Source organism: Oryx dammah, unplaced genomic scaffold, assembly GCF_014754425.2.
Source record: "Oryx dammah isolate SB20612 unplaced genomic scaffold, SCBI_Odam_1.1 HiC_scaffold_23, whole genome shotgun sequence".
In the NCBI taxonomy this organism is placed as follows: Eukaryota; Metazoa; Chordata; class Mammalia; order Artiodactyla; family Bovidae; genus Oryx; species Oryx dammah.
In genome coordinates this window covers 60,700,525-60,712,664 of record NW_024070207.1, presented here as the reverse complement: position 1 = coordinate 60,712,664, position 12,140 = coordinate 60,700,525, and the positions used below count along the sequence as shown (strand labels likewise).

The 12,140-nt window shown below is 35.6% G+C and overlaps 1 protein-coding gene across 1 annotated transcript in view; it reads right to left on the bottom strand.

Moving 5' to 3' along the window:
- Window positions 1-3,118: 3,118 nt before the first annotated feature.
- The window catches only part of POF1B (POF1B actin binding protein), a 101,443-nt gene continuing 92,421 nt past the window's right edge, over window positions 3,119-12,140 (bottom strand). The window contains exons 16-17 of the mRNA XM_040265623.1: window positions 6,588-6,702; window positions 3,119-5,158 (exon numbers count right to left, since the gene is read on the bottom strand). Coding sequence (XP_040121557.1) covers window positions 5,153-5,158; window positions 6,588-6,702 — 121 coding nt within the window. The 3' untranslated portion in view covers window positions 3,119-5,152. The remainder of the gene's footprint in view (window positions 5,159-6,587; window positions 6,703-12,140) is intronic.

Here is a 12,140-nt window from a genome sequence, read left to right as displayed (position 1 = left end):
TAAGGAAAGGAGTGATGTGATTTACATTTTGAAGATCATTTTGGAGGCTGTGTGAAGAATGTATTGTAGAGGAGCCAAGGGAAGCAGGGAGCCACGTGAAGAGGTTATTCCACTCATTCATGGCTACAATGGGGCTGAAGAAAAGCAAATAGATTCTCTTGTTAATTGGATCTAGAAAACCTCAGCCAAGATAGTACAGATAAGAATTCAGCCCATGTTACAAACAAAAGATTGCTCTTAAAAATGCAGATTTTACCCAGACAGGCCTATTTTATATGACCCCCGCAAAAAAAATGTAAGTCAAAGTACCTTCACAAGAAGGAGGAATCATTTTGCAATTACTAAAAGAATAGACACTTTCAGGGTCATTACATGGAAATGGATTTGTCTGATTGTCACTTCCAAGTGGCCTATACTATGATAGAGAGGAAAATATTAAGAATTATTCAGGTAGAGCTCTCAAATTCAATTCATGTCTCATACAGGAAAACCACCAGTTTGAACCTTGACCTTCCCTTAAAGATATCTATGACATAACTTTTATTGCAGAAAACTTTTGACCATATACAATATAATGAACCCCTATATAGCCATTACCCAACTTTAGCAATCATTACTTACATGGTTAATTTTGATTCATTTTTTTACTTTTCCTTACTCATGCTTTAACCTACCTATACCTCATTGGTTTATTTTTATATATAATTCCCTATTGTCTTACTGGCTTATTTTGAAGTAAATCCCAGGCATAGTTTTAAGAATTTTTGAAGGAAGATATCACACAGTTTTTAAATACACTTAATTCCAGAAAAAGAAGACATCTCACATGAAGGCAGGGGAACTAAACAATCTTCTTGGTCAGTTCTTTCTAGTTTCCTTTATTGTGAGAACTGGCTAGAACTGGAATTCTATCAAATAAAACTTTCAGGACTCATAAGATTTCATTTAGAGAAAATGCAGAACTAGATTAGAACCCTAGAATATCACAAGATAATTCCACCCTGTCTTACCAAAAGAATTAGCTTGTAAATTTGATACTGGTTAACAAAGTTCTCTTAGGACCTTGGAACCTCTTAGATAGGAACTGACTATTGTTATTGGCAATCTAGAGGCCCTATAGAAGAACTTCTAGATTTTGTAGGGTCAAGGCTTTAACACTAGGTATCAAAAATGTTTTCACCTGACTTGTTCCAGCTGCTAGGCCTCTCTCTCTCTTTTTTTTTTTTTATTTTACTTTACAATACTGTATTGGTTTTGCCATACATCAACATGAATCCGCCACGGGTGTACATGAGTTCCCAATCCTGAACCCCCCCTCCCACCTCCCTCCCCATACCATCTCTCTGGGTCATCCCAGTGCACCAGTCCCAAGCATCCTGTATCCTTCATCGAACCTAGACTGGTGATTTGTTTCTTACATGATACTATACATGTTTCAATGCCATTCTCCCAAATCGTCCCACCCTCTCCCTCTCCCACAGAGTCCAAAAAATCTGTTCTATACATCTGTGTCTCTTTTGCTGTCTCGCATACAGGGTTATCGTTACCATCTTTCTAAGTTCCATATATATGTGTTAGTATACTATATTGGTGTTTTTCTTTCTGGTGTACTTCACTCTATAATAGGCTCCAGTTTCATCCACCTCATTAGAACTGATTCAAATGTATTCTTTTTAATGGTTGAGTAATACTCCATTGTGTATATGTACCACAGCTTTCTTATCCATTCATCTGCTGATGGACATCTAGGTTGCTTCCATGTCCTGGCTATTATAAACAGTGCTGCGATGAACATTGGGGTACATGTGTCTCTTTCAATTCTGGTTTCCTCAGTGTGTATGCACAGCAGGGGGATTGCTGGGTCATAAGGCAGTTCTATTTCCAGTTTTTTAAGGAATCTCCACACTGTTTTCCATAGCTAGGCCTCTCTCTTTGAGCATTACCCGAGTAACTATTCCAAAAGGAAACCCCATTTTAAAATTTGGACCAATTGGCAGTATTAGAACTATTTAACCCATAATGTAACTCCCAGCCACCCAGTCTAGATCCCTGCCTACCCATCATAACATAGCTGGCACATCAGACCCCTTTAGGAAACTACTTCAAAAAGCTTATATAATGTCTCATTTTAAGAAATTGGTCTGATTTATTATATTTGGCACACTTGGGGAAGGAGTATTCAATACTGATTGTGTTAGCAAACCAGCTATTAAAGTAATATGTCATAAAGTCTATCCCTTGACATAAAGAATGTCTGGAACATAAACTTTAATAATAAAAAAAATGGGAAGGAAGCCAAACATAAAGACCCTGGACTTAATATTTCATATACAAGAGACTGATCCAAGACTACCAAGATTGCCTGGCTATCATGTAATTATGTCATATTACTATTCCAGTGTTCCTCTGTAGGCTCAAAAGTGGTATGTCTTGTTTTGTCACTAAAGATTAATGGTTTTATAAGACAGATGTGGTGGTTTATTCTGTTATTTATTTTTTAAATATATTTTATTTATCCTAAGATGGATAAAGAAAGTACTTTTGCATTTTTTTACTGGACAAAAAAGTACTATGGAAATCCAATAAATTTAGTAATGGTGTCTGGTGGGGGAGAGAGACCTTGCAGGGAAGTCTTTTCACAGCTTATTATTTACTTTCATGGGTACTATGCCTACACGATGTTATCTTTGTGGATTATAATAATGAGAAAGAAATGAAAATGGCTTTTTGTTAAAGTGATCTAAATTGAGTGGTAACATAATTTTTTAAGCTTTATTTTGTTCCTTTTGTACTGTTTCTGTAAAGTATTACAGTTAAAGCACAATTACAAAAATGGGAAGAATGTTTTATGGCATCTAGTTATGAACTCACTGAATTATGAAATTTAGAGGACTAGGTTTGTAAGTGAAGAAATTCTCATTTTAAGCAGAAACATGCATCATTGAGAGATCCACCTATGTTAAAGTGTTGCTTCTAGTAATCCACATCAGACTTTTCTATTGTGGTGCTTATTAGCCTAACATAAACATTCATGTGAATAGTAACTTTCTGACCAAAATGTACAGCTGAGCTAAACATCCATACTGCATGTTTCCTACTAGGACTTCCACAAAAACCATATAGATACATATTTTATTTATACACTTAAATTAACTTTGCATGTCATTGCACAATCTCTCATTTTATTCAACATGTAAAATATGCTGGAACAAAAATTAGATAAATAGGCATTCCTCACCTGATAATGTCTGCAGTTTTCAAAGATAAGCTGTGTGAAACTTAGGAAAACAATCACATGTTTCTATTGAACTTAATCAAAAATTAGAAAAGAAATACATATGACTTTGTTAAGTGTAATAATCAACTTGTTATAACCCCCATTCTCTTACTATGCATGGATCAAATGAACCCAAATTTGGGGCACTGTTATTTTATATGAGCATTTTAGGAAAATCACATTTATTCTAATTTTAAAGCAGTTATAGTAGCACTTTTCTATCAGGCTACTAAAAACTTCCACTTACATAATGTATAATGGGGAGATAACAAGGCATAATTTTGTTGCAGTTATGTATATGAGTAGTTAGCAGAGGAGAAATCTCCGTTGTTCCTATACTAAGGGAAAAAAGGTAAGGACTATATAGCTCATTCTGTTACAAAACACTAATAAGATTAGAATTGTACCAACCCACATTACAGAGCTTAAGATTTTAGTCAGAGTATTAAGAAAATAAGGCTTTTTGCTTCATATCAAGGCTAACTTGGATATTTATATAAATATTAAAAACATTTTTCTTTTCATTTGTAGTTTGATTCAGTACGCTGCTAAGTCACTTCAGTCATGTCCGACTCTGTGTGACCCCATAGATGGTAGCCCACCAGGCTCCCCCGTCCCTGGGATTCCCCAGGCAAGAATACTGGAGTGGGTTGCCATTTCCTTCTCCTTCTTGATTCAGTATAGTGCCTCATATGTTCCTATCTTAACAGTTTCTTAGTATAATGGATAATTATTAGAATATAATTATAAAGAATGACAGAATTATATATAGATATTTGCAAAGACATTTCAGTGCAAAACCTCATTCACATATAAATCCAAATTTATTTGTTACCTGAATCTATACTTTGTCAAATACAAACATTTTAATTTTTGCTAATTCTTAACTTTCACCAAAGGGGTTGAAATTTTAAAAGTTCATTCATATCTACTAATATATTTAGAAAATACTTTAGTTCACTTTATAAGATTATTAGATCCCAGTTAGTCAACCAACTTCAAAGTACATTAAATATTTTATGATAAGATCTCTTTCTCCCAAGTAGAATACAGATATCAAGTGTTTCACTTTTATACAGTATTTCAATGTTGTTTTGTCTACCACTATTTTTTTAAAAAGACCACCTTCTTTCCACTCTTACTGTAATATAGTGTTATTTGTTTTTAAGAAAGTGGGTGTGATCATTTGGGGATGATATGTTTCAGAAGACAGATTTGCCAAGCCACTGACAAGTGCTTAGACCCATAATACCATAATGTACAATCTAGTAGATTTAGGTATTTTAAAAAATATTATCCCACTTCCCTAATAAATGAAATTAACCATCACCTTTGATTCAGTTTTATCTCAAAGAAGTATAAATATAACTCCTTTGTATATGTAATAAATTATCTATTTTAATCACAAGGTTTAATATGAAAAAAGCAAATATATTCTGTATATACCATGCATTAAACTGTTTTTTTAAATTCAATAATATTGCTTTTTGTTGTTGTCATTAAAAAAAAGTATTTACTCCTGCAGCTAAACTGCATTCTAATATCATAGGAAAACTTCTAGTGAGATAACTTGTAAAATCTCTACCCCAACAAAATTAACTCTGTCTAGGAAGCACCCTATTGAAAAAGAGTGGATTAAGTCCTACAGTTTGTAATTGAGTTTTAAAAATTAGTATGTTGCTATACTGAATAAAAAATGTGATAGAAAGGATTCAAGCCTTATAAATGACTGGAGAAACTGTCATCTGTATAACTAATTAATTCCATTAGACTTGCAGGTTTGTAGCATAGTTTAAAATATTGATTGGCTTTTGTTATGAAAAAACTAAAGTACTAATGAAGACACAGAAAAATTCCTTTGAGCTGGAGATTCATTCATGGCTAGAAAAGAAAAAAAAAAAGTTTAGAACTGGCTTATAATTAAGACATTATAATTATATGAACAAAGTTATAAAAACTGTGTACATTGATATGAATAATACCAAAGGAAATGCATGGCACTGTTTGGCACTTTTTTATGTGTATAGTCAATGACACAATGGTTTATCTGACTTTAGTCAAGGTATAGTTTTCAAAAGACTTTAAGCACAGGGGAGGAAGATTTAAGTAGATTTACTCCTTGGTGTCATATTTAGAGGTTAAATATATCCAAAAGTCTCCCTTGATAAATACACATCTAGCATCTGTGAACTTAAATATATTTTGAACTTGCTAATAGTATCTAGTACCTTCAGATATCAAATTTGATGTTCATTGCCATATGCTATTAATGAAGGGAAAAGTAACTACTATTATTCTGTAGACCCTTTATTTGGCAGGTCCTCACATCCCAGGGACAGAGGAGCCTGGTGGGCTGCCGTCTATGGGGTCGCACAGAGTTGGACACGGCTGACGCAACTTAGCAGCAGGAGCAGCAGCACATTTATGCCACCTCTGGGGAATAATAGTAATAAGTAATTCTCAATAATTAATGACCTAAGAAAAGCAATATATTAAAATATATTTCAAAGTTCAAATTATTTTTATTTTAGGGTTACTGAATGTTGGTTGCTTCCACTGATGATAGATAATCATATATACACGATTAATGATTTGACCATAGTTAGAGAAGGGCTTCAGAGCTAACAGCTTTCTGAAATTTTTTTTAGTTTATTCAAATATTTGAGCTTGTTCAACCAAAAGATAATTGTTCAAAGTGAGTTAACAGATGTTTAATTTTATTAATTATATCTGCAGTAATTTATTAATTATACACCTGCAGTCTACATTTAAAATTTTCCTTGAAAGGTTCTACAGAAAAGTTGATTGATATATATTTATCTGTTGCTTATCATGATATACTAAGGCATTTTAAGACTTTTATTAAAATATAATAAATATAATAAACTTAGAAGTAGTACACACATAGGTGTACAACTAAATGAATTTTCCTAAACTCAACACATATATGCAACCATCAGATCAAGAAAGAGCATATTATTAGTACCCCAGTAGTCCTCCTTATGTTTCCTTCCAATTGGGTGCCAACCCTCAAAGAAAACCAACCACTTCCTGACTTTAAAAACCATAGATTAGTCTTACCTGCTTTCAGTACTTAACATAAGAAAAAGGCAGTCATTATCATGGTGTTAAAAATCAGATTCTATATAGTTTTACAATGTCCTACAATGTGCAGGGCAGTCCCCCACATCAAATTATCCAGCCCCAAATATTAATAGTGCTGAGGCTGAGAAACTCTGCTAACAAAACGTAATGGCCTTAGGATTTTTTCTCCCTAATTATATACTCTAGAAATGTCCCATGAACTTACACAAGTCCATTTGTCTTCTGTTTTCTCAATCACAATAGTTTGTGTATCACTGCCTGGTGGTATATATTCATAGTCATCATACAAGAGGCCTAGGATTGGATACTGTGTCCTGTACCTATATAGAAAAACAAAAGTTAGTTTACAGGCTGGACAAGAAAATAATTTCATTGCTTTTTAGTCACTCCTACTTTGACTTTCCTTATTTAATTTGGCTCTGAATGACTTTTAACTTTTTCTAAAAAGAAAATCTCCTCTTAGATTTATTACTATTATTTTCAAGAGAATAAGAGGGAAGTATTTCTGCTTCTGGCAATGATGGACCACTGACAGCACAAGACAGTGATCCCAAAGGGAAACAAATGACATGAGCCCTACAAGTGCCTACCACACTGCCTGGAGTGAGAATTTGTAGAACAGAATACCAGACAGGAGAGAGCTATATAGTTGGAGAGAGATGAAGGGATCTGTAGAGAATTCCCTTACAAGTCTTTGATGAGTACTGATCAGTATAGGCATGTGAAAAAGCTACTGAGGCTGGGATAAGAACCACTGAAAAGGAACAGTCTTAAAATTCCTGGAATTCACTTGGTGAAGGGAACACAAGTCTGTGTTCCACTAACCAGAGTGAGAAGATTTCCTAATGCTAGAGTGAAGTGAAGTCGCTCAGTCGTATCCGACTCTTTTCAACCCGTGGACTGTAGCTCACCAAGCTCCTCCATCCATGGGATTCTCCAGGCAAGAATACTGGAGTGGGTTGCCATTTCCTTCTCCATAATACTAGAGGGCATCAGGCAAATACTACAAAACACTACTACTGCCTTAGTAGTGGGATGACCTGGTCCTAGACTGCAAGTTGTTCTAAGTGTTTAAAAACAAAACTTGAAATTATTACACTGTTTCCAAATAGCCTAACCTCATCTCAGAACAAACCTCCTAAATTCTTAGTGTTATTAAAAATATCCAGAACTCAAGTATGTAAAATAAAAATATATGGCATTCAATAAGAAATTAGTAGGCATGGAATGAAGCAGGAATATGAGTAATGAAGAAGAAAAAAGTGAATTAGTAGAAACAAACCAAGAAATGACAAATAAGCAAGGTTTCATCTACTAGAAATATAAAGAAATGTATAAAGTATATAATAAGTTGGAGGAAAGCATGAACACAGAAAGATTAAGAATATGATGATTTACATCAGATTTATAAAGATGAAATTAATGTTGTATGGGATTAACAACAGATTAGGCACTGCAGAAAAAAATACTACTAAATTTGAAGACATCAGGACAAATTATCCAAAATCAAACACAAGAGGAAAAAAGACTGAAAAAGATATACAGAGTATGAGTTAGCCATGTAAAATATCAGGTGCCCTCATATATGCATAATTGTAGGATTACAAGATATAGGATTATATATTCTGGATTATAGGTTTAACAGGAGACAAAAAAATAATTGAAGAAATAACGATCTAATTCTTTCCAAATTTGATAGAAACTAAACACAGAGATCCAAGAAGCTCAATGAAGAACAAGAAAACTAAAGATGAAGAAAAATACACAGAGGCACATCATTATCAAATTGCTGAAAACCAGTGATAAAGTATCTCATAAACAGAAAAAAAGCATTACTCAGAGAAATAATCATAAAATTAACATCAAACTTCATAATAGACATAATGAAAGTCAGAAGACAGTGGAATGACAGCTTTAAAGTACTGGAAGAAAAAAAATCTCTCCAGTTACCATTCTACACACAGCAAAAATAACTTTGGATAATAAAGGCAAAATTACAACTGTTTTTAGACATAAAAAGCCAAGCAAGGTCTTCACCAGCAGAGCAGTATGGTGAGAAATAGTTCTACTGAAGTGGACGAAACTGGAACCTATTATACAGAGTGAAGTAAGCCAGAAAGAAAAACACCAATACAGTATACTAACGCATACATATGGAATTTAGAAAGATGGTAATGATAACCCTGTATGTGAGAGAGCAAAAGAGACACAGATGTATAGAACAGTCTTTTGGACTCTGTGGGAGAGGAAGAGGGTGGGATGATTTGGGAGAATGGCATTGAAACATGTATAATATCATATACGAAACAAGTCGCCAGCCCAGGTTTGATGCATGACACTGGATGCTTGGGGCTGGTACAGGGAGGGAGGAGAAAGGGGGGTTCAGGATGGGGAACACGTGTATACCTGTGGCGGATACATGTTGATGTAAAGTAATTAACCTCCAATTAAATAAATTTATTAAAAACATAAAAAATAAAATAGATAAAGGAAGCATGGAAAATGATTATCAGGTGGTAATTTTGGATCTAAGCAAAAGAATGAACAGCACTAGAAATGATAAATATGTGAGTAAATTTAAAACATTGTTTTCTTGTTTTTCTTGTTTTAATATTTTAATATTTTAAGAATAATTTTACTATTTAGAGCAATATAATATATGTAAAAGTAAATATAGATAATAGAAATAGCAAAAAGATCATGGGAAAATGGAAGTATACTACCATAACATTTCTATGCTACATGTGATGAGATACATTATTTGAGGACAAACTGTGATAATATAAAAAAGAATAGTCTAAAACTTATAGCAATCATAAAAAAGAAATATACTTAATAAACCAATAAAACAGATAAAATACAATAATGAAAATAACTTCAAGAATATCACTAAAATTGATATAGTTCTAACCAGATTGGTTAGAAAAGAAAGAAAGAGCACACAATTTAAAGATATCAAGAAAGATATCACCTCATACCTGTCTTAGAATGGCTATTATCAAAAAGACAAGAAATAGCAGATGTTGGTAAGGGTGTGGAATAAAGGGAAACTTTTGCACTGTTGGTGGGAATGCAAACTGGTACAGCTACTATAGAAAACAGTATTGAGGTTCCTCAAAAAATTAAAAATAGAACTATCAAATGATCTAGCAATTTAACTTCTGGGTATTTAGCAGAAGGAAGTGAAAACACTAAAAGGTATATGCACTCTAATGTTCATTGTGACATTATTTACCAATAGTCAAGACGTGAAATCAGTGTAAGTGTCCATCAATGTTGGAATGGATAAATAAAATTGTATTGTATATTCAATACACACACATACACACACACACTGGAATATCATTCAGCCAAAAAATAAAGGAAATCCTACCATTTACAACAGAATGGATTGACCCTGAGGGCATTATGCAAAATGAAACAAGGCAGACAGAGACAGACAGATACCATATTATCTCACTTGATAAAAAAAAAAAAAAAAAACATAGGTAAAGAGAACATATTGCTGGTTGCCTGAAGTGGAGGAGTAGGGGGTGGGCAAAATGGGTGAAAGTGGTCAAAAGGTACAAACTTCCAGTTACAAAATAAATACACTGGGATATAATGACCAGTATGGTAACTATAGTTAATAATACTGTGTTGTATATTTGAAAGTTGCTAAAAGATTAGATCTTTAAAAGTTCTTATCACAAAAAATTTGTAACTATGGATGGTAATGGGTATTAACTAGACTTATTGTGGTGATCACTTAGAAATATACATATAGTGAACCACTGTGTTATATATCCAAAACTAAAATACTGTTATGTTAATTATATCACAATTTTTAAAAATTTAAAGAGAAATCTTTTGTCTTGAAAACATAAAAAGGAGTATGATGACAAAAGAACAGTCACAGAAGACCTCAGACATCCCCAAAAAAGACTTTAAAAAAAAACCCTCTGCATACTTGGGTAGGACTAAAAGAAAAGGAAAAAGAAGGATTCAGAATGAGGCCTGCACCCTTGGCAGGGAGCTGTGAAGGAAGAAAGTTTCCCACACCTTGAGAAGTCTCCTCACCAGTGTAGAGATCATACTGGAAGAGGGAGACTATTGGAGCCTAAGAGGGAGAGAGCAGCAACAGGTTTGTGGAAGGCAAAATAGACAGTAACCTGCACAGAGGGTCAGCACTGCCAATCTATGTTCCCCAACCTGAGACACTCTTCTGTCAGTGAAAGTGGGGCTTGGGTGCTGAAGTTCAGGTTCCAGAGCTCAATCTCAGGGAGAGGACCAGGGTTAGGTGTGGAAACTACACCTAACTAGGTCTAGGTGTACTAGGAAGAACCCTGAGCCCACCAGAGAAAGAAGGCACCATTATTGGGAGGCACATGAGGAGAGGGGTGGGACCAACATAAGAGCTTCTTTCCCTGTGAGTGCTCCCAGGCACAGGACACTGCCTAGAGGAGGCCTGGGGACTGGCATCGGTCACCATCGCCATCTTGGGCTCCAGAGGCAGACACTGGCCACCTCTTCCAGACCTGCAGGCAGATGCTGGAACTGCCCTGCTGTCCCAGGAGAGCACGGATAGCTCTTGCTACTAGGAAATCCACCAGTGAGTTCCAGGAGCTGTCCCATTGTCCTGGGAGCGTATAGGTAAACTTGCTCCTCCAGAAAATCCATCAGTGGGAGTCAGGACCTGCCCATGCTGTCCTAGGAGGACACGGATAGCTCCCCCTACTAGGAAATCTGCCCAAAGAGGCTGAAACTAGGGGATATGTGACTAAGGAAGAAGTGGTGAAATCTCTCTTAGCAGCTGGGTAAACTTTAGTTACACCTCCACTGATGGCTTCCTAAATTCAGTGCATGTGAAACATCTGAAAGGACAAGTGTTCTTGTAGCTGGGAGGGGTCTAACTTTAGCAGCTGTGGGCTTTGTGGGCACATACATGTGAAGGTTGGGGTAGACCAAAATATGAGCTGCCTCTGTAGTTCCCATGGTGAGTCCAGGTGCATAGCTGATGCAGTCATAGGACCTGACTTCAGTGGATCTGAGCCAATGGCCTGATGAAAACAATGCCTGGGAGTCACCAGGGCCAATTGCTGGCATGCCCACAGTTAAGGTGGGACCAAGAATACCACCAACAACATTGTACTTTGTAAGCTCATTAACAGGCAAAAAGGGACACAGCAGAACACATTGACAGGTGAACACCGGCAGAGGAGGAATACTCAGTGGCTTCTCTCCCAGTGGGAGTGCTTCAATCCTACCTATCTTATACCACAGATCAGAAACACAGCTAAGAAACAGATCTGGGGGTCTCTACTCTGACAACTAGGGAACAGACCCCACCCCTGACAGGGCAATGACAACCAAATAGCAATATCTAGGGCATGCAACATGTAGGGCAAGCTCTGATCACCCTATCAAGGGGATAATGGAACAAGCCTCTGGACCAACCTCACCCACAAGAAGGCAAGCACCAGAAGCAAGAGGAACCATGATCATGCCGACTTTGGGAAGGAGACCATAAACATAGTAAGTGACAAAATGAGATGACAAAGAAATATGTTACAGATGAAGAAGCAAGATAAACCTCTACAAAAACAACTAAATGGAGAGGAGACAAGCAATCTATCTAAAATAGAATTTGGAGTAATAGTGATAGTAAAGATGTCCCAAGATCTTGGAAAAAGAATGGGGGCAGAGATCAAGAAGTTGCAAAAAATGTTTACCAAAGACCTAGAAGAACTAAAGAACAAATAAACATAGATGAACAAGA